We start from the raw sequence: 25515 nt of genomic DNA, 5'->3' as shown, positions 1-25515 counted from the left end.
ATGGAGGGTGACAGGCACCTGGGGGTGGCTAGAGCATCACTAATGCATGGGGGAGTGGAAAGGCTTAGTTGAGTCCTCACAGAGACCTTCCAAACACCTCCTCCTCCCCAAGTATCCCAGCTTCTGTCGTCCTGAGAACAGCACTGGGACCATAGGCCAGGGTAGGTGGGATCCTGGGCTTCACTTCCTGGCTGCTGGATTTGACCCCAGGGCCCATCATTCCAGCTGGCTTGGACTGGGTCCCAGAGAGCCTGGTTGGTGTGTACTTGGGGCTTGGACTGGATGCTCTGCCAGTGCCCAGTGCCAAAGGCCTCTGGGTGTATTTCAGGAACAATAAAGAATAAATCAACACAGGAGGAAAGGGCCTGCCGCAGCTGCTCAGAGACTGGAGAAACGCGAGGAATGTGTGAGCATTTGGCAGAGGCCCTGGATCTTGACCGGGGCCTGAGAAAGGCCATGGCACTGACTGGGTGGCTGGGCGGGTGGGACAGGCAGCTGGCTCTCTGTGCCCATTCTGCAGCCCATCTAGGAGGCCCCAGCCAGCCTGTGGAGACCAACCCCCTCTGCTGGCAGCAAGCTGTTGTGTTTCTTGGTCACTAACAAGTTTTGGGGAGCCATATTATCCCTATTCTTTTCTTCTAAATAGCAGGATCCCCCCCACCACCCGCAAAACCCCTCTCTTCAGGCCATAAGGTAGGTCTCGGCCCCTTCTAGAGCTGGCCAGGCAGAGAGCCTGAGCTGATGAAGGCATCACACACTAGACACCCTTCCCCACCCCCACCGGCTCCGCCTCCCTGCTGAGAAGGAGATGCGGGAGCGTAGGTCTGAGGGTGCGTTGAGTGTGAGAACATCCCTTGGGTGGCCCTGACCACAGCTCTACCCAAGTAATCAGTTGCGTGTTCCTGGGCAAGTCACATTACCTCTCAGGGCTTCAGTCTCAACAGCCATGAAATGGAGATTTGGATCCATGATCTTTGGGGTGGGTGGGCACTATCTGTGTCCCTTATTCAGGACGTGCAATGAGCAGCCATCACTTAGGAATTGAAGTTCTTAAGAAGAAACCCTTCCGAGGGCCTCATACAGAGAGGCGGATGGCCATGGTGGGGGCCGATGCTCACAGCCCTGGTGGGGGCCATTGGTGCTGGTAGGAACCCAAGCGTGGACTGACTTGACCCAAACTTCGGGATGCCAGGGGACGGGGCAGGAGCCTGGGCCCCATGGAGATTTGGGGCGAGTCATGGCTTTATTTTTAAAGAGCTATAGGCCAACTGTGGGTGTGAGGTTGGAGAGTGTGGGAGGGATGTGGTTTTCTCTTGAACTGAAGATGTTGAGCCTTCGCAGGGTGGCCCAGTGGCAGTGATGACCAGTAGCATCTTCATCTGCAAAGCCACTCGCCTCCCAGGCCTCTCTCACTCCCCTTTCTTGGCCAGCCACACTTCCAGGACAGGACAGTGGTTTTTAGGCCAGTAGAAGCTGCCCTCCAGGGAGAAGAGGTGAACAGCCCAGAGGCTGCTGCCATTCATCCCAAAGAGCCTGATGTGAACCCAAGCAGGAGGCTGAGCCTGAGGCCCTGAGAAGGGGCTCTGGGTTCCCAGTTCTGGCATTCTCTCTATCCTCCTATGACCTCAAGATCTTCAGGTGCCTCCTTGGGAAAGGGGAGCATAAGAATACATGTCATGAGGATTAAGCAGGATCATGTGTGTAGAAGGCTCAGCACCATACTTGGCACATAGGACCCTCCAGAAACGTCAGAGGTGGTGATGATGGCAAAGTAGAAGCCTTATTTTTGTGATGTTGGGATATTACTTCGGCCCCAAGTCCTGCCCAGTATCTTGCCAAAAGGCGGGGCCTTCTGAATGGAGGCCTGAAACCTTGTTATCGGAGTCCTGGATTCTGGGCTGTGCCTTGCTCCTGGCTGTTGATCTGCAGGCAAGTTTCTTTTCTTCTCTGGGCTGCTTTGTGGAATGAGGAATTGCACTGAGTGAATTCCAACACCCTTGATATTTGGAATCTGTTTGGCTTGCTCAGCTGGGCCCTTCTTTGCTGGTTGGCTCTAGGGAGAGGACAAGCCACCTTTCTCCATGTGGTGTGGAGGCCTGTCCTCCAGAGGGAGGTTCTGCTGACTCTGCGGCTTCCAAATCACTTCTGCACTCCTCCCACCTCAAAACACCATGGGCTCTCTTAGCTTCCAGGGAGTCTTACACGTGCCCACGATCTTGAGGGGAGCCTGTTTCTGCAGACTGGGGCTGGGCCTCTGTCTTGGGGGGAGTGTTAAATACTACACTCTACTTGGAAGTGGCCCCAGGAAAAGCAGCGCTCTGGGAGGGAGCCTGAGAAAGGGGAGGGTCCACAGCTGGCTTTGTGGGGTTCTCATGTAGCATTCCTTCTGAAGTCCACAACAAGTGTAGGTTTGGAATTTTTCTGATGATGCAAAGACCAGAGACATTGAAGGCCGACGAGATTGTGAATCTTGCTTCTGCCACCTTAATAACAGAGCCTCAGTTTCCCTCTATGGAATGGGGTCAATAAGTTGCCTGGATGGGAAGTTTGTATGCGTGGATTAGGGTTTGTCAAGTGCCTGGCGTGGGGGAGGTGCTCTGTAAATGTTAGCTTCCTTCTTTTGGGAGAGAGATCTGCCTTCTGGACATTCTGTAGACTGTCTGGGGGAGTGAAAATATTTGCTTGTGGCCATTTTCCCAGGGAGAAGCAGGGCTGCATAACAAGCTGTTACAGCCCTAAAGGACTGTCCTCCCTCCATTCTGGGATCAAGCTTGGGGTCAGGTTCAGTATGTGTCTGGTGCGGGAGATGGGAGAGGGGTTACCCAGGCATTTGCAAAAGTCTGAGGTCTGCAGCTTCCTAGCGCTGTGCACAAGGTGTGGAGAACTTGGGCTGAGTAAGAAGGGAGTGGTCTTTCTGCGCTGTGAGAATTTGGCAAGTTACTTCTAACCTTTATTTCCTATATAAATTCCTCAAATTTCCTTCTATTTTGGGTTTCTAATTTTATCTCATTTTGATTGGAGAACATACTTCATATGATTTCAGCATTTTAAAATTTATTGAGACTTGTTTTTTGGCCTAATTTATGAGCTATCCTGGAGCATATTCTATGTGCCCTTGAGAAGAATGTATATCCTGCTGTTGTTGGGTGGAATGTCCTGTGGATGTCTGTTAGGTCTATTTGCGTAATAAATAGTTTTCAAGTCTTCTGTTTCCTTGTTGATTTTCTGTTTAGTTCTAGCCATTATTGAAAGTGTAGTAGTAACAACTGTTATTGTTGGATTGTCTCTTTCTCCCTTCAAATCTGACATTTTTTGCTTCATGTATTTTAGGGGCTCTGTTGTTAGGTGCATATGTGTTTATAATTGTAGTCTCCTCTTGATGGGTAGATAATGTTTATCATTATAAAATGTCCTTTTTTGGGGGTCTCTAACAAGAGTTTTTGTCTTAAGTCTGTTTAGTCTAATATTAGCATAGCTGTTCCAGCTCTCTTTTGGTTGCATGGTATATCTTTTTCCATCCTTTATTTTCAACTTATTTGTGCCTTTGAAGCTAAAATGTCTAAAGTCTCTTGTGAATGTTTTTTTAAATCCATGTTTCCACTTCTGCCTTTTAACTGAGGTGATTACTTTTAAAGTAATCATTGAAAAGGTTGGAGTTAATGGCTGCCATTTTTGCGATTTGATTTCTATCTATCCAATGTCTTTTTTGTTTCTCTGTCACTCCTTTGTTGTCTTCTTTTGTGTTAAGTAGACACTTTAGAATATACTTGTCTTATAAAATGAGACAAAGAAAAGCGAGGGTTAAATAAGATGTTGCCTGCAATGCACTCAGCACAGTGCCTGGCAGATAATAAGTGCTCAGTAAACATGGGCACTCAGTTGGGTTGTAAGCACTGTATGAGCCACAATCAGTCCCAGGGCTCACAGGACCCCTCATGCCTCCTGGGCAGGGCACAGACATTGGTAGGTAGCTCCTGGCAGAGTGAGAGCACTGGATCCTTGGAAACTGCACTGTGCCAGACCCTGACCCTCTAGCCTTCTCCCTGCTCCAGTGCCTGGGACCACCTGCACTGCTCGGGAAGCACTGTGGATTTCACACCTTGATCCTGTCCCCTGTTACCAGACCCGTGAACCAATGTCTCAGGGTGGGTTTGAGAACCACCGCTCAACAATGACAGCCAGCGGGGTGCGATCCAGACCTGGTCTGGAGTTGGCAGGTTTGGATTCGAATCCTAGCTCCTCACTTGGGACCTCGGGCTGTGACCTGGAACAGGTTACTTTTTAGAGCCAAACTTTCCTCACTTTCTGAGATGGGAATAAGTGGTTATACAAGTAATACCCACATACATTGGGCACTTGGGCAGTGCTGGTGGCTACCATTTATTGTGGCAGTTGCTCATTACAAAGGTGATTCCTGGACACAGCCCCCCTGCTCCACCCCCAGCTCCGAAATGCCTCAAAGACAGAAACCAGTGAGTGGCGGCTCCTGGACCAGACACCTGATTACCTGACAACCAGTTCACTGCCTTCTCCATTGGGCCACACCGCCTCCAGGCTCTGCTTCTCCCAGCCTTGGTGCAGAAGCAAAAGGGAACTGAAGAAGCATTGTGGGATGGTGGTAAATGCCAAGTAAGAGCATGAAGATTCAGAAAGGGTGAGAACAGTATGTGCCGGAGGGCTGCCTGGAGGAGGTGTGCCTTAAGGGACAGCAGGTTGTCAGCGTGGAGGCAGGGCTTCCAGGCAGAGGGAACAGCCTCCAGCAAAAGCTCAAAGTCAGGGAACTCTCCCAGGGTCACCTGTTCCTTCTATGTATCTCTAGCCCCAGGACAGGCCACCTAGCGTTATAATCAGTGTGTGTTTCTGTTTTTCTCTCCTGTTGGATTGGAACTCTGTGTGGGTAGGGACTGTACCTCATTTTCTGTGTCTCCCCAGAGCCTGACTTAGAGCCATTGCTCAGCAAATGCTTGTTGAGTGGATGAAGGGGCAGTGGGCAGGCCTGCTGGGCTGTGGAGGGTGTGTGTACATGGGAGGAAGGGGTGTAGGCAGGGCAGGTTATGTTAAGGGAGGTGCCTGTGAGTGGCTTTCTCTGCCTGTTGGTTTGGGGCAGAATCTGGCTTTGGGGCTCAGGCACAGACTCCAGGGAGTCCTGCCCTAGACCTGCTGGTGAGCCAGGCCCTTCTAGGAGGGGAGGGCTGAGCTGGAACAGCCTCTTGTGGCATGAGCCCTGTGGGGCACAGAGAGGTTGTAAGGTCCCCATGAAGCCCTCTCCAGAGGCTCAGTCACGGAAGGGCTGACTGCAGGGACACTTGCTTTGTCTTTTCTGGAGAGAGCCCAAACCTGCCACCTGCCACTTTCCCCTCTGGGAGTCCTGAGTTCTGTGGAAGGGATTTCTTGGGCTGCCTGTGATCCTCTGTGGCCCTGGCCTAGAGGGGAGGAAGCCAGTACCCCAAGCCTCCTGCCCTCGAGCGTGGGTGAGAGCTGGGCCCGGAGGCTCCATCCTTCCCTGGCTCTGCCTGGGGACTTGATGGTGTCTTTCTGCCTCAGCTTCCCTCCTATAAAAAAGGCCCTGGTTATCCTAGCTTTCACAGACATCCTGGGGGGGTATTCGTGGGGCAGTGGGGGAGGGGATGATAAAGGTAGACACCCGAATGAAGCCCTGGGGGCCTCTTAAGGCAAAGGATTGCCCTCTCATAGGTATCCCTTTACAAGCATCTCAGTATTGGCATCTCTATAGTCAAAGCTCAAACTGCAGCCAGCTCCAACCCCAGCCAGGCCTTCTAGCTTGATGGCTGAGACCCCCGGGACTCAGGACGCCCCGGCCTATCAGCCTTTGGATTTCAGAGCTTAAGTTCAGTCTGGAGAAGTGATAATCCGGGGACTCCCTCTGGGCAGGGAACGGGTACATCACAGGGCCTGCTCTCTCACGCCCCTGGGGGAAGTGACACTTGCAGAAGGCGGGTTCTCATCGCTGTGGCTGGCGTCTCCTTCCTTACTGGTTTTACCTACCCCTTGAGAGTGAGACTTGTGTGTCCAGTGGCTTGGAGAAATGGGGCCCTTCAGCCTGAGTGTGAACTCCCAGTTAGAAGGGGCCACACAGCATTGCAGATGACTGCACTGTGCCCAGACGGAAGGTCTGTCTAGAGCCTGGGCAACTCTAGTTGGCCCAAGATGGCAGTTCCAGGCCACTTGCCCAGACTGGCTGTAGCCAAAGGCCCCAGAGTATCTGGAGAGAGTTTTTCAGGATCTGAGCCTGGATTAGATGGCCAGCTGGGCCATGCTGGGCTCCTCTCATCACTGCCCCTGGCATCCTAGCCAGACACCTTGGTGTCCTGAGGCTTAGCCCAGCTGTGCCAGGGCAGGAGGTGAACAGATCCACAGGCTTGTGTCCCTGGCCTTGGTCAAGACAGGGTAGGAAGCCTTGAGGAAGAAGAAGGGGGCAGCCATGGGGCTGGCCCTTTCTCAGTTGTCCTGCATGTAGTTTGAGGCAGTGAGTGACAATCAAGGGGCAAGTGGCTTATGGGCCTGCAGTTGGAGAAGGATTTGTGTTCAGCTTCGTTGAACTAGGCCTGAGCCTACTGATGGGGTGGGCTGGGGTGGGGCTAGGAGGCTGGGCCTCTTCATCTGAGCATCATGGGGCATGCCAATGTGCATCAGGGAGAGAGACCGGAAGTCAGGGTTGGGTAGGAGCCCAGGGTGGGTGGACACACTGGCCATGAGTCGTGCCTCTGCCCAGGCACGGCTCTGACTCACCTTGGGTGCAGTCTTGAATGAACAGCCTGAGAGGTTCCTCTACAAGCCATGTGCCAGGATGACGATCTGCAGACTCTGTCCCCTGGAACTTGCTGTCTGCTGCAGACTAAGAAATAGGCACCTGGAATTCAGTATGCTGAGCCCAGTCGGTGGGGGACGGTTAGGAGGTATTATGGGCTCAGAGTGTAGTTCCTGGCTCAGCCTTGGGGTGAGGGAAGACTTCCCAGAGGAAGCGGTGTCTGAGACCTGAAGGATGAATAGGATTTGGTCAGATGGAAAGGGTAGGAAGGTGTGCCGGGCGGAGGTACTACCTGATCAGAGACCTGGAAACAAAGCAGGAGCAGCGTACTGAAGTGGGAATAGCACGGAAGGATGGCTCCAGCATGGGGTGTTGAGAGAAGTGGCAGCAACTTAAGTCTGCAGGGACTTGTGGGCCTGATAACAAGTTTAGACTTTGTCCTAAGACAGCCTCATTGGTGCTCAGGGAGCCGGCTGGCCTAGAGATTTGGGGCCTTGTTGGATGCCATCTCTTGGTCTGTTTTGCCTCTGGTTGGAGATGCATGAGCTCTGATTCCTCCTCTTCCTAGTGCAGAGTTTGTGGGGCTAGGGGTGGCACAGGTAAGAACATTAGCCTGAGGCTTGGAGCATTAGCCTCCAGGGGTTGGGGCGGGGGGAGGGGGAGGCTTCAGTCTGCTCTCATCCCCAGATCAGGGCTCAGGTCCTGTGGCTGCTGGGACCAAGCCGGGTACCCTTTTCCTGGCCTGTGTAACCTTGACTCACAACAGTCTTGCCTCTCGGATGGCTGCACTGAATGCCCCAAACTTGTGAGTTGCTCTGGTCCCCTCAGGGGTCACTAGGCCTGGCCCCATTGCCCTATGGTAAGGGCTCACTGGACTGTCCCAGCCAATGTTGGGCACATGGCTGGGCTACTGATGGCCTATGGGGGGGCGGGGGGCAGCATGTGTTCAAGTTGCCATCCTTGGAGGGCCTGGTGTCACCACCAGCACAGAACACCCAACGGCCTTTGCAGCACCTTCCTTCGTGTCTGCAAAACACATGTGTGGGTTCAGCACTGTTTTCTTAGTGCACACTGCTTTCCTCTGCGGAGAGAAAGTGCTTCTCACAATAGGTCCTCCTGAAAGCCCATAGGTCCCTGGCGTTGAGATCAGATTCTTGCTGTATCTTCTGCCCAGGACTGTTTGTGGTGTGGTCAGAGACTGGTTGCAGCAGTGAGGCTCTTGGAGGAAGGGAAGAGTGAATCGAGCCTTAACAGACAGTCAAACAGACTGATAGAGTGGGTGTAAGTGTCTGGGGCCCCATGATGTCTGTGGGTTTCCTTTTGCAGTGTTTCTGCATCCGTTGTCAGAGGCCCCGTGGCTGGTCCCAGGGGTGAGCTGCCTTACAGGAGTTCCTCATTAGACCCTCCTCCCTGCAACCCCAGGGAGTTGGCCCATCGGTCGGCAGCCTTCGGAAAGGATGGCTTCCTTCCTCTTCCTCCCTGTGAGGAAGGCCAGGCTGACTTCTACCTGAGGGACAGAGGAGGAGGGCTGGGGCAGAAGAAATAGGAGGAAGTGGCTCAGTCCGGCCAGGATGCAGGCTGAGCCGTAGGAATGGGGTATGAGAGCTGGAAGCCCCAGCAGCAGCAACCAGAACTGAGGCAGGGCTGGGCTTGCAGGGGATGGAGGGTCCTGGCCTGGAGAACGAGGCCAAAGCGGCCAGTGGACTCCCCAGCCTGCTGGCACCTCTGTGGGGAGGCCCCTTCCCTCCTTCCCTTCCCATAGGACTAAGGGTCCCAGCTGTACGGGGCCGGATAGGAGAGGTTTACCTGCCAACAGTTCAGGTGAGGGTAAGGGGCTTCCCAGCGCCAGTGAGGAGGGATATCTGTGTTCCAGAAAATGCTTGCCCTGAGACCAAAGATTGGGAGCATGCTGTGGAAAGGAGGTGTGCAGAGAGGGCCCTGACGTCCTAGCCCCCTGTCTTAGGGATAAGGAATAAAAGCTTGGTCTTGGAGTCAGGCAGACCTAAGTTCAAGCCCTGACTCTGTAACTATAATTTTCATGAGACCATTGGCAAGTTACTCAGCCCCTCTGCACCTCATCTAACTCAGCCGTAAAATGGAGGTTAAAATGCCAGTGCTTCCTGCTTTAGCTTCATGCTGTCTTGAAAACATGTGCAGCACACTTAGGATCTGCCTGTACCTGTGGCATAGGGAGGTTCCCAGGCTAGGGGTCAAATGGGAGCTGCAGCTGCTGGCCTACGCCACAGCCACAGCCATGCCAGATCTGAGCCGCATCTGCAACCCACACCACAGCTCATGGCAACAGCGGATCCTTAACGCACTGAGTGAGGCCAATGGTGGAACCTGCATCCTCATGGACACTAGTCAGGTTCTTAATCCACTGGGCCACAATAGGAACTCCTGTTATTATTATTGCATATACTAGCTGCTGCTGCTACTACTACTATTATTACGTGCCCTGGTGCCTCTCCTCCTACCTCTAGGGTTCCCAGGCATCTTCCACTCTTTTTCCATCCCCCTAGATAACCACCTTTCTTCTCTGAGGGTCCCAGGCCTGGGTGTCTGTGCTCTTAGCACTGTTAGCAGCCTTCCAATGGGGGTGACAGGGAGGCCTCTGCAGAAGCTTCAGCCTCTCCTGAATTGGCCCTTTGATTTCTTCTAAACAATTCTTGGCCCAGCTTTGGAAACCTACTGTGGCGTCCAGACGAAAGGCCCTCCTTGTTGTGCACAGCGGGGGATGGGAGGTAGACCAGCTGAGCCTGGCCCTTCCTGACCTGACCAAGCAGCTGCAGGTGAGCAGGCCTGGAGCAGGAGCAGCCCTACCTTGGATCCCTCTTCACGGACTCCACCGGCATCTCCCCTACCGCTGAGCGGCCATCCTCGTGCCTGGGTACCCTGCCTCAGACACACACGTGCACCCAAGCCCATCTGCCACGTGGACCTTCCCTTCCTCCAAGCCCCAAGCCTGTGCTGTGGCTCACAAGGCGACAGGGCTGTGATGTGATGGGGGGGGCTGTCTGTGTACAGTAGGGGAGGGGAGGCTCCCAGTTCACGGGAGGCACGTGGACCTGCGCCCTCCCCCTCCCCCCTTCCCTCCCTCCTGCACGTTCTTCCTTCCTGGGTCTTGCGTCTGCAGACACACACGTACTTGTAGCTGGTTTGTGCTGACTGGAGAGGCAGAGCCTGAGATCTGGAGCCGGGACAGTCCCACCCTGCAGCTTCAGGATGGCGCCCGGGGTTATTTTCGGTCTGGCGGCTGACTGTAGGGCTCCGCTCTGAATTGGGCTGGCTGTCAGGGAATGAGGGTTTAAAAGCAAGAGGGCGGGGGGGGGGGGGGGTGTTCGGGGAAGCGGTTTCCGTGGCCTCAGCCCTCTCGGCTGGTCCTCGTCCTCCCCTTGTGCCGGGGTCTGGGTGACTGGGGGTCCGCCTTGTCTCCCCCTCTTGCAGCTTCCAGAGGCGAGACAAAGGGGGGGGGGGGGGGCGAGCAGGGAGCGTCGCTCTCGCGGGCGACAGGGCCTGGGAGCTGAGGAAGGAAATGGAGGAGGAAGTTCCTCCCCTTCGGGGTGCTGGGTGAAAGTGAGAGGCAGCAGGGGGCGGGAGCGCGGCACGCCCGCTGCTCCTGGAGGGGAAGGGCTGGGGAGCTGCGGAAGCCTGCGGAGGAGCGATAGCGCGGCCGCCTCCCAGGGGTCGGGGCATCGCCGGGGGCAGCCAGGGCTTCGTACTAGAGTCTGCCCGTGTGCCCAGTTCTGCTCTCCTCTCGGCGGCTTTCCTAGGAACTCCCGGAGCTGCTAACAGTGACCTCGAGTTTCTCGGTTCTGACGTCTGAGGTCAGCCTGGACCTGCAGATCCAGTCCCCAGGGCTTCCTGAGCTCTCTCCCCCCCCCCCCAACCCCCTTCTAGACTGAGTGGCTCAGGATCAGAATCTTCCTTTGGCAAAGAGGTGGATCTTGTAGCTGCTCCCCCTCCCATCACCAACCTCCAGAGGGGGGCACCCCTCACACAGTAAACAACAGCAAAAAAACCCTCTCTGAAGAAAGAAAACGTCTGAATACATGCAAGTGATAGGTGTCAGTTATAACTTGCATGTAAGTAATAAAAGCACATGTAAATGAAAAATACTGGTCTCAGTTCTTTCCACTGTGTAGCAGGATAAATAGAGCAACCTGGTTTTGTTTTTGTTTTTAAAATCAAGTTAGAAAACAAACACAGGAACACTGTGAGCCCTTAGTCACGCCATGTCCTGGAGAAACCTTCTGGACCTGAGAAGTTCTAAGCAGTCTGCACACCCGCAATATTGCAGCTCTACTATTCCTTTACTCCAGATGCCAGGCGCTCTTTGGCAGTGGCGGAGGCGGGGTGGGAACTGTTGACCAGCCACCGGGCTGGATCCTGTCTCCAGCCAGCAGAGGTTGCAAAACAGGTTCTGTGCTGTTAGGGGAAGAATCGGCAGCCACAGTTCCACCCAGCAGCTCCTCCCAGGGGTGGGGCTAGAACTGCACACACCCTTCTGGGGCCTTACCTACCACCAGTGCTTGGGCCTAGCCTTGGGCCTGGGACTCTGCAAGGGCCTGGTGGGGCTTCCAACCCTTGGGCTGCACAGTTGGGAATGGCTCCTGTTTCCTCCCCTTTCTGTCTGAGGTCTCAGAGCAGGAGTGTCAGAGGAGGCAAAACTCCTGCTGGGTCTGGTGAGGAGGCTACTGCCTGGTCAGATGTAAGAGGACCTGCCTGGCTGTCCAGGGGGTTGAGGCCTGGCTTCAGAGGAGAAGAGAACCCACCATGGCCGTTGCCACTCCTTATCCCAGCTTGACCAAAGGCGATCAGGCTGGATTGGATCTCAGCCTTGGCAGGTATCTTTGTGCTGCATGCAAGTTACATAACCAAATGCAGCAGTTCTGGAGCCTAACCAAGAGGGCGAGGTGGTGGGACAACAGGAGAGCCCCAGGGTACCCTGGGAGATGTTGCTGCCTTCTGGTAGCTCCCCCGTGGTCCTGGCTCCTGCCTCACCAATGCTGCTCTGTGCCCTTGGGCTTGTCCCCAGGAGGCTGTGGAACCGAAGGGCCCTTGAGGCCCTCCTCTCACACTTGTGCTGACCTCTGGAGCATCATGGGAGACTGTGGCTGATGCTATTGCTCTTCTGTCTGCAGGCTCCAGAGCCCTGTGGAGCATCATGAACTGCGAAGAGTAGAGAAGCCCAAGGGCCTCTCTACAGCGAGGAAGGAAGAGCCAGCAGTTCCTTCTCCCTGTGCCTGACTGCATCATCCAGCATTTTCTCTGCCCCCATTGGCTGCCGGACTAGGGCCAGGCTTCGAGCAGGACCATCCCCCAGGGGATGGGCAGCCGGTGAAGTAGGTCTCACTCCGGGGCCCCGTTGGCCACACCATGAACCTCCAGGCCCAGCCCAAGGCTCAGAACAAGCGGAAGCGTTGCCTCTTTGGGGACCAGGAACCAGCTCCCAAGGAGCAGCCCCAAGCCCTGCAAGCCCCCCAGCAGCCCCCGGCCCCTCCTCAATCCACCAGAGTCAAGGAGGAGCCTTACTTTGGGCAGGAGGGTCCAGCAGGGGCTGTCCCTGCCTCCCAGCCTGTGGAACTGCCCCCTCCCAACAGCCTGGCCCTGCTGAACTCTGTAGTGTATGGGTCTGAGCGAACCATGTTGTCCCAGCAGATGGGCTCAGTCAAGTGGCCCAACTCTGTGATGGCTCCAGGGAGGGGCCCAGAGCGTGGAGGAGGTGGGGGTGTCAGTGACAGCGGCTGGCAGCAGCAGCCCGGGCAGCCTCCACCCCACTCAACGTGGAACCGCCACAGCTTGCCCCTCTACAGTGGACCCAAGGGGAGCCCTCATCCTGGCATGGGGGTCTCCACCTACTATAACCACCCCGAGGCACTGAAGCGGGAGAAGGGAGGGGGGCCGCAGCTGGACCGCTATGGAAACGCCGTGCGGCCAATGATGCCACAGAAGGTGCAGCTGGACGTAGGGCAGCCTCAGGCGCCCCTGAACTCTTTCCATGTGGCCAAGAAGCCCCCAAACCAGACGCTGCCCCTGCAGCCCTTCCAGCTGGCGTTCGGCCACCAGGTGAACCGGCAAGTCTTCCGGCAGGGCCCGCCTCCCCCCAACCCTGTTGCCGCCTTCCCGCCGCAGAAGCAGCAGCAGCAGCAGCAACAGGCAGCCCTGCCCCAGATGCAGCTCTTTGACAACTTCTACCCCATGCAGCAGCCACCTTCTCAGCAGCCCCAGGACTTTGGCCTGCAGCCGGGCGGGCCACTGGGGCAGTCCCACCTGGCTCACCACAGCATGGCACCCTACCCCTTCCCCCCCAACCCTGACCTGAACCCAGAACTGCGCAAGGCCCTCCTGCAGGAGTCAGCCCCGCAGCCCGTGCTACCTCAGGCCCAGATCGCCTTCCCCCGCCGCTCCCGCCGCCTCTCTAAGGAGGGCGTCCTGCCTTCCACCGCCCTGGATGGAGCTGGCACCCAACCTGGGCAGGAGCCCGCCAGCAATCTGTTCCTACATCACTGGCCTCCGCAGCAGCCACCACCTGGCCCCCTGGGGCAGCCCCATCCTGAAGCTCTGAGATTCCCACTGGAGCTGAGGGAGTCGCAGTTGCTGTCTGACGGGGACAGACTGGCACCCAATGGTCGGGAGCGGGACGCTCCTGCCATGGGCAATGAGGAGGGCGTGCGGGCTGTGGGCACAGGGGACTGTGGGCAGGTGCTACGGGGCGGGGTGATCCAAAGCACGCGACGGAGGCGCCGGGCGTCCCAGGAGGCCAATTTGCTGACCCTGGCCCAGAAGGCAGTGGAGCTGGCCTCACTGCAAAACACAAAGGTGAGAGGGGCGTGGGCTGGGGGCAGACCTGGCAGAGGGCAGGGCGAGCTGTGTCTGGGGCCAGGGGAGAGCAAGCGACTTCAGGTTCACAAGGGCACTTTTCTCACTTCATTGAAGGAAATAAAGAACCCAGCCACTGCAGGGAGTTCCCACTCTGCATGCGAAGAATCTTTTCACAGGTGTATCCATACCTGAAGGGAAGATGGAGCTTATACACACGCAATGTCGCAGGGCAGGAAAATTCAGTAGACCCTCATGGGCTGGCTTCTTGGGGACTTTCAGGGTTGGGCTTCGGGGGAGAGGAAACCATTTCCAGATCCAGTATGCTAAAGCTCAGGACTGTAGCCGGGCTTACACACGTGGTTCGACTTGTCAAAATGCATTTAACTATAATTGAAAAGAGGTGCATTTTGTTGTGTCTAAATCATATGACCAAGTTGATTTAAAAGCAAGGACAGTCTTGGAGTTCTCTTGTGGCACAGCGGGTTAAGGATCTGATATGGTCACTGGAGTGTCTTGGGTCACTGCTCTCTGGTGAGGGTTTGACTCCTGGCCCAGAAACTTCTGCATGCATGCCGCAAATGTAGCAAAAAAAAAAAAAAAAAAAAAAAGAAAAAAAAAGAATAAAAGAAAAGACAGGCTAAATAGGGAAGAATGAAGAGAATTTGAGCACCTATGTTGTACTACTTTCTTTTTCTTTTTTTCTTTCTTTCTTTTTTGGCTGCACTCATGGCATGTGGAAGTTTCCGGGCCAGGGACCAAATCCACGCTGCAGCTGTGGCCTTTGCCACAGCTTAACCCACTGTGCAGGGCTGGAGACCGAACCCACACCACCACAGAGACAACACCAGATCCTTAACCCACTGCACCAGAGGAGGACCTCTTGTACTGGGAGTTTCTTATACCCGACCACACATAATTTCTCATTAAACCCTCATTTTATTGCTAAAGAAGCTGAGACCAGGAGTTCCCTTGTGGTGCATGAGTTAAGCGTCCGGCATTGTCACTTCAGTGGCCTGGGTTGCTGCTGTGGCACGAATTGGATCCTGGCCTGGGAACTTTCACATGGTACAGGCGTGGCCAAAAAAATAAAATAAAGGAAGCTGAGATCCAATTGGGGGATTTCCCAAGGTCACAAAGGTAGGATAGAAGCCTAGTGTCTGATCCAGAGGTGGTGTTTGCCCCTCCCTTCACCAGAGAGCTCAACCCCCAAAGCCTTTAGGGCCAGACCTATACATAGGCGGCTGCAGAATGTGACCTCACTCCAGCCAGTTGCCAGTGGGGAAATAGGTACAGGGCCCACCCTAACCTTGTCACAGGTTCCGTGCTTAACTTTCTTTTGTAGTGATAAGTTTTAAATACTTAGATACTATTTATCTGCCACTCACTGCGTAGGACAAATAAAATCCATCTGTAAGTCACTTGAGGCCTGAGATGGCTATCTGGGGACTCCAGCTCCAGGCCAAGACGGGAAGTCTTGGAGCGTATTTAGGAATAGGGTGGGGAGGGGGTAAAGGGTGATCAGGGAAAGGCCGGGTTGCAAAGACCACCGGGAACGGTCACGGATGGGTGTTCGAGTCCCTGAATCCAATGGCAATAAGTACTTACCTTCGAACCCTCTCCATCTTCTCTCCATCTCTGTCTCTAGGATGCCAATGGCTCTGAGGAGAAGCGGAAAAGTGTATTGGCTTCAACTGCCAAGTGCGGGGTGGAGTTTTCTGAGCCTTCCTTAGCTGCCAAGCGAGCCCGGGAGGACAGCGGGATGGTACCCCTCATCATTCCCGTGTCTGTGCCTGTGCGGGCTGTGGACCCAACTGAGGCGGCCCAAGCTGGAGGTGTAGACGAGGATGGAAGGGGTCCTGAACAGAACCCCGCTGAACACAAGCCATCAGTCATCGTCACCCGCAGGCGGTCCACCCGTATCCCTGGGACGGATGCCCCAGCTCAGGTATGAGAGGCGCCCCCTGCAAACACCTCCAGGACCTGAGTGCTCTTGGGGGGCCTAGTACCTGATGGGAAAGAAGAGAACATGGCAGGGTGGGAGGGAGTCAAGCAAGCTGTGAGGATATCATTTCTATTTTCCAAATGAAACTTGGACACATGCACTCATGGGGGACAAAGAGACAATTTTATACTTGAAATTGGGACTACTTAGGAAAACCTAGGATATGTGAGTCTCTGATTTTAGGTCAGCACATTTTGAGGGGGCCTCTGATATGGGTCAGGCCCTGGGCTAGGCCCCCGGATGTAGAACCAGTGGCTTGTTCTGTCAGTCAAAACGTGTATATTGAAATCTTCTGCTAAGATTGAGGTTTTGTCTCTTTCTTTTTAGTTTTGTCAGTATTAGGTTTATACATTTGGATGCAGTGTTAGTTCTACTCATTTAGAACTGGATTAGACACTATTATCATGAAATACTTCTATCTTTAGTAATTTTTTTTTTCTTTTTAGAGTCTACTTTGTCAGATATTTTGCTTTCTTTTGGCGAGTGTGGGGTGGGAGGAGGATGAGATGTGTTATCTTGCATCTTTTTACGGTTTAGCCTTTCTGTATCCTCTTATTAAGGTGTGTCTTTCAAGGGGTATATAGTTGGGGTTTGTTACTATCCATTCTGACAAGCATTATCTTTTCATTAGAGCATTGATACAGTTTGCATTTAATGTAGTTACTGATAAACTTTGGTTTAAATCTGCCATCTACTCTTTGCTTTCTATTTATTCTATCTTGCCTTTTCTTCCTTTTCCCCCCTTTTTTGTTTTCCTTTGGATCAATTGGGTTCGTTTTTCCATTTTCCTTCTCTATTAATGTATCAGTTATGTACTTATGTGTTGCTTATTTAGTGAATGCCATAGCAGCCTTTCTTACCTGGAATTCTATGAGAGAACGAAGCCCTATGGAAGTCTGAGTAGCTGTTTTCTCAATTATCTGGAGTAAGGTACATAACCAGCACCACCATAGATGTGTAGGAGAAAAGTTAACTCATCAGGTAATGAATGCCTGTGATATTAGAGCTTGATTCTCTTGTTGAGAAGGAATCCTAGAAGTGAAAATGCATTGGCTGGAGTTTCTGTTGTGGCTCAGCGGGTTAATAAGAACCTGATCGAGTGTCCATGAGGATGTAGGTTCGATCCCTGGCCTTGCTCAGTGGGTAAAGGATCTGGCATTGCCACAAGCTGTGGCCTAAGTTGCAGATGTGGCTCAGATCTGGCCTTGCTGTGACTGTTGTGTAGGCTGGCAGCTGCAGCTCTGATTTGACTGCTAGCCAGGGAACCTCCATATGCTGAGGTTGCAGCCCTAAAACTAAAAATAAAATAGTGAAGTAAAGTAAAATAAAATAAAATACTGACTTACTGAAATCTAACATGTTAGTGTTTTTCTGCCCCCCCCCCCCCTTTTCTTTTTGGCTGCACCTGTGGCATGTGCAAATTCCTGGGCCAGGGATTGCACTCACGCCACAGCAGTGACAATGCGGAATCTTTAACCACTAGGCCACCAGGGAACTCCTACTTTACCTCTTCCTGGACAATGCAAACTTCTTATAACCCTTTAACTGCATTTTTTAAATTTTATTTTTAACTCCATTTTCCACCAATCCCTAACATGTAGAATTATTGGCATGAATTTTTATTCTCTGTATATGTTAACATTGACAGGACCGTATAACACTATTATTATTTTCTTCAGTTGTTGTTCATTTTAGATTTATTCAAATGTTAATGTTTTATTGCTTTTTTATGTCTTCTCATATCTCTAAGCTTCCATCTAAGCTCCTTTATATGCTGCTTGAAGAACACCCTGTAGTTTTTCCTTTAGTGTGAGTCTGAGGGTGATAAATGTTATTAGTCTTTGATTGTCTGAAAATGTTTTTACTTCGTCTTCATTTTTGAAAGATAACTTTGCTGGGTAAAGAATTCTGTGTTGATAGTTTGGTTTTTTTCTTGGCACTTTAAAGACATCCTTCCATTGTCTGCAGGCTTCTATTGTAGTTACAGTGTTGAGAAATCACTATAAACCATATTATTCCTCCTTCGAATGTCAGGTATCTTTTTATCTTGTTGCTTTTAAGATTTTTGTGTGTGTGTGTCAATTGGTTTTCAGCAGTTTTTGCTATAATACCTAAGTATTGTTCTCTTTTGTATTTATCCTGCTTAGCTTCTTGAATAGTTCTTCTGCCCCATTTTCTCTCTCTCCTTCTGGGACTCCAATTAAACATTTTGTTAGCACTTCTCACCATATTCCTTATTTTTGTCTGTCATGCATTTCTCTGTTTTCTACTTTTTTTTTTTTTAGTCTGACCTATCTTTCAGTTCACTAATTCTCTTTAGCTGTGGCTAATCTGTTGTTAAGCCCATTCATTGAGCTCTGATCTTCAGTTATTTTATTTTTTAAATGAACTTTTGGTTTGTTTTTAGAGTTTTTAGTTCTTTGATGAGATTTTCAACTTTGCCTTTTATGTTATTGCACAACTTAAACCTAGTTTTCTTAAAGTTTATGTATCACTCCATTAATGGGATCCCTGTTTGTCTGTATCTATCATCTGCTATTTCTTATATTCATTTATTTATTTTTTCTTATGGCCATACCATGGTACATGGAAGTTCTCAGGTCAGGGATTAATTCTGAGCCACAGTTGTGGCAATGCTGGATCCAATCACCCGCTGCACCAGGCCAGGGATCAAACCCACAGCCTCCACAGGTGCTACAGTCGGATTCTGTACTCACTGTGCCACAGCAAGCACTCCTACTATCTCCTTCTTTCTTTCTTTATGGCTGCGCATGAGGCATACGGAAGTTTCCAGGCTAGGGGTCGATTTAGAGCTGTAGCTGCTGGCCTACACCACAGCCAGAGCAACAAGGGATCTGAACCACATCTGTGACCTACACCACAGCTCACAGCAATGCCAGATCCTTAACCCAGTGAGTGAGGCCAGGGATTGAACCCGGGTCCTCATGGATACTAGTCAGGTTCATTACCACCGAGCCATGACAGGAACTCCCTCTGGTTATCTCTTATTGAATGTCAGACATTATATGAAAAATTGTTGAGGTAGTTAAAGACTGGATGATATTTCTCTTCTACTGGAGAGGATTTGTTTTTGCATCTGACAGGTAGGAAAGAGCATAAATGATCCTGGATTACTTAAATTTAATCAGATGATTTGAAGCTGGGCAATTACTCCATTCTATTTCTTTTCTTTTCTTTTTTTTGTTTTGCTTTTTAGGGCTGCCCCCATGGCATATGGAGGTTCCCAGGGTAGGGGTTGAATCAGAGCTGTAGCCTCTGGCCTACACTACAGCCACAGCAATGCCAGATCTGAGCTGTGTCTGCAGACTACACCACAGCTCACAGCAATGCCAGATCCGTCACCCACTGGGCAAGGCCAGGGGTCGAACCTGCGTCCTTATGGATGCTAGTCAGATTTGTTTCTGCTGAGCCGTGACGGGAACTTTGAAAACTAGTCTATTTCTGACTTACCTTTATTCTAAGGATACAGCCCTTTGCAGTCCCAAGCCAAAGCCTGGGGGTTTACCAGGCTCTCCTTCCTTGGCAAGCTCTAAACTCCAGTTTTTATTCTGCTGGCTTCTTGAATTTATGAAAAGCTCTACTCAGTTTCTCGGCCTTTCAGTGGCCTCTTCCATAACAGCATCTATCTCTAGGAAAGACACAAATGCTGGTCTCACCTCTTTGGCGTTCCTTTTTTCCTTGGCTCTTGACTCTTGAATTCTTTGCCAGCTAATTTTCTCTTTGATACCTCCAGAAATGTGCTTTTTCTACTGAATCTGGATTTTTTTTAGTCATTCTCAGCTGGAGAGTTGGCCTGCATGCCTCTCATGAGGAAGGAGAGCTCTGTGAACAGCAGAGTCTCTGCTCTCTGGATCTTATTCTCTGGTTGGAGGCTGGAGGCTGGAGACCTGGGCACTTGTCCTGAGGATGGTAGGAAGGAACCTGAGCAGCTGCACAGTCCAACCTGCCCATTTTAAAGATGAGGAAATAGGTCCAGAAAAGGCCAGACACTTACCTAAGGCCATACAGCCAAGGAATAACAGAGCTCGCCCTGGAATTTTTATCTCTTGAATTCTGCCTGAGTATTTTCACTACACCAGGCTTTAAGGAGGCCTGTCTGCCTATTTATCTATCTGTCTGTCTTTGTATTATAGACATTTTCAGTCATGCGCAAAAGCGGAGGGAATGGTATAACGAACATGGATGTTTAGCCATCCCCCTCCATTTACAGTTTTCAGAATACAGCCAGTCTTCTTTCATTTGTACCTGCACCTTCTCCCGGCTGGTCTTCCCTGTGCACTGACCCCTCTCCCACATTCCCTGTCGCTGTGGCAAAAAAAATCAGTTTTTTTTGAAGCAGATTCTAGATATCACATCATTCCATCCATAAATACTTGGGTTTTGTACCAGAAGTACATCATATATAAGGATTCTTTTCCTTCCCTCCCCTCCTTCCTTCTCTCTCTCCCCCTCCTTCCTTCTCCCCCTCCCACTTCCTTCTCCCCTCCCATTTTCTTCTCCCCTCCCCCCTCCTTCCTTCTCCCCTCCCCCCTCCTTCCTTCTCCCCTCCCCCTCCATTCTTCTCCCCCTCCCCCTTCCTTCTCTCCCTCCTTCCTCCATCCTTCTCCTCCTGCTCTCTTTCTTTCCCTCTCTCCCCCTCCCTCCTTCCTTCCCACAATACTACTATCACACCTAAAAAATCAATATGAAAAATATTGGCAGGTATTCAGAATAGTAGAAATCCATTTTCCTTATTATAAAATCACAAATTACTACAGCTAGCTGAGTTCATGTTGGACTTCTTGTCTAGCAAGTTCGGGGGCCTTTGGCGCCACTGCATTTTTTTCCTGTGCGGTCATATCATTCCCCTAAGGGGGGAAGCATGAGCAGTGCCATCTCTTCCTGGTCTGTAGCGGAGCAGAGAGGGCACAAATGACTAAAAGACACAGCCAAGGCCTCACAGGAAGTCACAGCCCTCCGCCTGAAGGCCTTGTGGGAGCTGGAACTGGGGGTGGGGTGGGGAGAAAGCCTGTTGTTCCCAGGCCCACGCAGTCAACATGGCCAGTCTCACCTGGGCGCCCAGGGAGCTGGTCCATGTCACTCACCCTGGAGGGCCCCCTGCTCTTGAGAGGATGGGGATGGAGCAAGGAAAGGCCTCTATCCTTTTCGGCCTGCCTTCTGCTCTGTCTGGAGGCCCATGAGGCATACCAGGCAGGGAGGCGTGTAAGCCAGGGGTGGTAAGCTTGGACAGCACCAGTAGGTTGGCCTGTGATAGCAGGACTAAGACTATGCAAATGAAAGTTCTTTAAGGACAGGACCGTCCTGTTCATGTGTGAGTCCATGCCCAGCTCAGGTCTTGGCACACAGTACAGCTGCCATCTAATGCAGAGCTTTGAGTTTGTACTGACAGTAGCCAATGTGGTTTTTTTTTTTGTTTTTGTTTTTGCTTTTTAGGGCTGCTCCCGTGGCATATGGAGGATCCCAGGCTAAGGGCCTAATTGGAGCTGTAGCTGCCTACACCACAGCCACGCAGACTCCAAACCACGTCTGCAACCTACCCTACAGCTCACGGCAACACTGGATCCTTAATCCACTGAGCGAGGCCAGGGATCGAACCTGCATCCTCATGGATGCTAGTCAGATTTGTTAACCACTGAGCCACGACGGGAGCTCCTGACAGTAGCCAGTATTGATTAATTACTACGTACCAGGGATCGTCTGAGTGACTGCCACACATTAATTCATTTAGTCCTCAGAGCCACCCCATTAGGTAGGCATTTGTTATTCCCATGTTAAAAATGACGATGCACAGAGAATTAAGTCATTTTAAATGGTCAGTGAAGGAGGTAGATCCTTGTCCAAGCCATCCAGTTCCCGGGTCTAGGCCTGGTGTGTGGTGGGCGGACTAAACTCCAAAGGTGAAGCTGGCAGGCAGTGGTCAAGACTCTAGTTTTCCCAGGACGTAGGAGGCTGAGCCGTCTCGGTTCTCTTTCCTTCTCCAGGCTGAGGACATGAACGTCAAGTTGGAGGGAGAACCTTCAGTGCGGAAACCAAAGCAGCGGCCGAGGCCTGAGCCCCTGATCATCCCCACCAAGGCGGGCACTTTCATCGCCCCTCCCGTCTACTCCAACATCACCCCGTACCAGAGCCACCTGCGCTCCCCCGTCCGCCTCGCCGACCACCCCTCTGAGCGGAGCTTTGAGCTGCCCCCCTATACACCACCCCCCATCCTCAGCCCCGTGCGGGAAGGCTCCGGACTCTATTTCAATGCCATCATGTCGACCAGCAGCATCCCAGCCCCTCCTCCCATCACGCCAAAGAGTGCCCATCGCACCCTGCTCCGATCTAGTGAGTGACCCCCCCCCCAATCGCCTGGGCATCCCTGGGGGCAGGAAATGTGGGAAGGAGGGCGGCGGGCAGGGAAGATGCAGCTCATGGGGCTGCTGGGGACTGGGCTGCAATGCTGTGGGGAAAGGAGCTCTGCTCCCTCTCTTCTGAGAGAGAAAAGGAGGTTGTCCGGGTTCAAGGACATGTTGAGTTCAGGGCAAGGAGGTGTCAGCCCAATGGCTTAGATTTAAATTCCAGTTCCACCCTACACTGTTACATCCCCTGTGGCAGTCATAGAAACTCCCTGGACCTCAGTTTCATCAGTATTTGAATAAGGTTATCAGGAGTATTTGGTTAATGGTGAAATTACTGATACGTACTGAGCTATTTTCTAGAACCACAAACAGCAGTTTCCTATGGGTCAGCCTAGTGGCTACCTCACGGGGTTGTGGTGAGTTTCGGATGCATTAACATACGTAAAGAAAGCACTTAACATATGCGGGGTGTGTCACATTTGTTCTTAATATTATGTGGCAGATCCTGTCTCCTGAGTCTCTTAAATAGTCGTTTGGGCCAAAGCAGACCTTTTGGCTGACCTGGGTGGTGAATTGCTGAAAAATGCGGCTCACTCCACAAAAGAATTCATTGCCCTTGAAAAATGGGCTAATCCTATCTCAGGGTGATGGGGGACTAAGGGAGATAATTGACCAAAGGCAGCACCAAGGTGAGGCAGTGCCGGCCCTGGATTAACCTTTGACCCTGACCTCCCTGTGGCACGGCTCTCTGGTGCCCCCTGCTGTCTGTGGGTGGAAAATGGCTCACCCTGGGCTGGCTGGCCTCAGGCTCTTCCACTTCTGCTTGGAAGCTTCCGGGCTTCTCTCCCTGCCTGGGTTGTGCAGAAAGTCACTGTGGACACCAGATTGGTGGCAAAGAAGAGGATGTCCATGCATGAGTGTTTTTCTTGCACTAAAATAAAGCCTGAACTGGGTCCTGTGAGGGCACCAGTAATGTGTGGGACCCCAGGGTCTGTCCTAAAGAAAATGCGGGGTCGTTAGGGTGTTGCCACGGATGCTTGGGAGACAGGAAAGCAGAAGTTCCGGGCAGAGTGGGATCAGCAGTCAGTGAGACCCTAAGCTCAGACTGCAGAGGCTGCTAGCCTGTGGTGGTGAGGAGAGCTTTAATTTAAGAGAGGGTGGGGCTACAGCTGAGCTTGAACTAGGAAGCAGCCAGAGGGTGGGGAGGGCACATTAGGCAGATGAAAGGAGAGTGCAGAGGCCCAGAGGTGGGTCTGTGCAGGGAGCGGGAGGGGCCTCGAGGGAGCCGTCTGCTAGGATAGGGGTCCGGGCAAGGCCTTGGTGGGAGGCGTAGTTGGAAGGGAAACTGCCTTGAATGCTGCGCTGAGGAGCTGAGCTTTTCTCTCAGGTTGCAGAGGGGAGTCAGCAGAGATGTTTGTTTTTGGAGCAAAGCAGTGTCTTGATCGTGTAGGGCATTGAGATTAGCTCAGGAAAACCCCAGGCCGGGAAGTGAGAAGATAATGAAAGAGTGATCTCCTTCTCCACCTCGCTCTCGTGGCAGAAGTTGCAGCCTTTCTGCTAGAGCAGCCGTAGCTGAGAGTTGGACCTGATGTTGCAGCATGGGAGCTTCCGGGTCGGGACCTGGCTTTGGTAGTGGAACTGGTAGTAGTGGTAACAGCAGTAGCTGATATTTACTGAGGGCTGGGCTTGGCGCATGATTTCATTCAATCCTCACATCAGCCTAGGAAGACAGGTAGTAATAGCCCCTTATAGCAGGTGCGAAAATGGAGGCACCCACACATTTGGTAAAGTCACAGCTAGTTGTCACCGTTGCAGGCTGCAGCCAGGACTCAGGGGGCCTGATTTTGCAGCATGAACCTCTGTGAGTCACTGCTGTGGCTCTGGTGCTTACACAGCAGCCACCTAGGGTTGGGGAGAGTGGCTCTGCTGAAGGGAGGAGGGTGCCATTTACTAACCTACCTTTTGTCCCATAGACAGCGCTGAAGTCACCCCGCCTGTCCTCTCTGTGATGGGGGAGGCCACCCCAGTGAGCATCGAGCCGTAAGTGCAGCCCCGCCTCTCCTGGGGGGGTGAGGAGGCCCCCTGGGGTGTGGTGTGTGCAGGTGGGCCCTGCAAGGAGGAAGGTTCTGTGGGCTGAGGGCTGAGCGGGCCGTGCTGGGCTTTTGCATTCAGCCCTGGGCTGCTCCACGGATCCCCGCCCCCAGCTTCTGTGCAGAGGTCACAGGGGAGGAAAGGACCAGCTCAGAGTGAATTTTCCCCTGAGGAGCCGTAGAAGGGTAGACCAAAGGACTCTCCCTGCCTGTAAACCTGGAGCTGCTTCTCCCCTTTTCAACCTCTGGGCCTTGCCTTTCTGGCAGCACCAGTGCTGCTTGTCAGGGCGTCTCCACAGGGGCCACTTTCCCTGACACCGTGGCCTTACCGTGTCCAGCCTCTGCCAACCACCCCCTGCTTCTTCTCCATCCCCAGGGAGAAAGTCAAGTTCCCCATGCCCACACGGTGAGGCCTCAGTCCCTGCCCCTTCCACCCCTGCAGGCGGATCAACGTGGGCTCCCGGTTCCAAGCAGAAATCCCCTTGATGAGGGACCGCGCCCTGGCAGCTGCAGACCCGCACAAGGCGGACTTGGTGTGGCAGCCATGGGAGAACCTAGAGAGCAGCCGAGAGAAGCAGAGGCAAGGTGAGAGGGGACAGGCCAGCCACGGGTGGCGAAGCCCTGCCCCGTCCCAGCCCAGCCCAGCCCTAAAAGCACTCTTCTCTCCTCCCTCGGCAGTGGAAGACCTGCTGACAGCTGCCTGCTCCAGCATTTTCCCCGGAGCTGGCACCAACCAGGAGCTGGCCCTGCACTGTCTGCACGAGTCCAGGGGAGACATCCTGGTGAGACAGCGGTTGGGGGAGGGCCCTTCGGGGAGGCTGGCACAGATCCCTGTCTGCTGCCACAGAGCCAGGCCTGCTGATTTGAGGCAGGCGGGAGGGTCTGACCAAGCTGGGGATGGTAGTGGGCTGGCCTAAGGGAGTTCTGGTTCCAAGCTCAATTCTTTGCTGTGTAAGGTCCACCCCAGGCTCTGCTTCTGGGTAGTGGGTCCCTATCCTCAAACAGGGCCTTCTGTCTGTGGCTGCCTGCCTTGGGGGCCGTATGTTCCCTCTTTTTTTTTTTTTTTTGCTTTTTTTAGGGCCGCACTCATGGCATATGGAAGTTCCCAGGCTTGGGGTCGAATCAGAACTATAGCTGCCAGCTTACGTTACAGCCACAGTAACGCAGGATCCCAGCCATATCTGTGACTTACACCACAGCTCACGGCAATGCCGGATCCTTAACCCACTGAGAGAGGCCAGGGATCAAACCCGCAACCTCATGGATGCTAGTAGGGTTTGTTAACTGCTGAGCCATGACAGGAACGCCCCGTATGTTCCCTCTTAAGAGGCCCTGAGCAGCCCAGCCCCTGTGACCTTGCCATCCTGCCAGACTTCTTGCCCTTCTGCAGTTCAGGGGGCCAAGAGTAAGTGCCCACCCTTCGCAGAGGCCTGAATTTTGCCCATAAGACCCCTGCCAGGGCCCTGA

The 25515-nt window shown here is 52.8% G+C and overlaps 1 protein-coding gene across 8 annotated transcripts in view; it reads left to right on the top strand.

Moving 5' to 3' along the window:
- Positions 1-25515, top strand: part of MIDEAS (mitotic deacetylase associated SANT domain protein) — a 72038-nt gene that overhangs the window by 35261 nt on the left and 11262 nt on the right. For 4 of the 8 annotated variants that reach the window (XM_084969687.1, XM_021099496.2, XM_084969688.1 and 1 more), the window contains exons 2-7: positions 11914-13591; positions 15240-15539; positions 21599-21944; positions 23932-23998; positions 24491-24633; positions 24727-24830. In XM_084969687.1, coding sequence (XP_084825813.1) covers positions 12149-13591; positions 15240-15539; positions 21599-21944; positions 23932-23998; positions 24491-24633; positions 24727-24830 — 2403 coding nt within the window. In that variant the 5' untranslated portion in view covers positions 11914-12148. Of the gene's footprint in view, positions 1-11913; positions 13592-15239; positions 15540-21598; positions 21945-23931; positions 23999-24490; positions 24634-24726; positions 25232-25515 lie in introns of all 8 variants that reach the window. The other 4 variants (XR_014811102.1, XR_014811103.1, XR_014811105.1 and 1 more) reach the window with 3 other exon arrangements.

Source organism: Sus scrofa, chromosome 7 (assembly GCF_054392235.1).
Source record: "Sus scrofa isolate SSC_HxYL_T2T_F1_AM1 chromosome 7, Sscrofa_HxYL_maternal_Yorkshire_Landrace_v2.0, whole genome shotgun sequence".
In the NCBI taxonomy this organism is placed as follows: domain Eukaryota; kingdom Metazoa; phylum Chordata; class Mammalia; order Artiodactyla; family Suidae; genus Sus; species Sus scrofa.
This window is presented reverse-complemented; position numbering and strand designations above follow the sequence as displayed.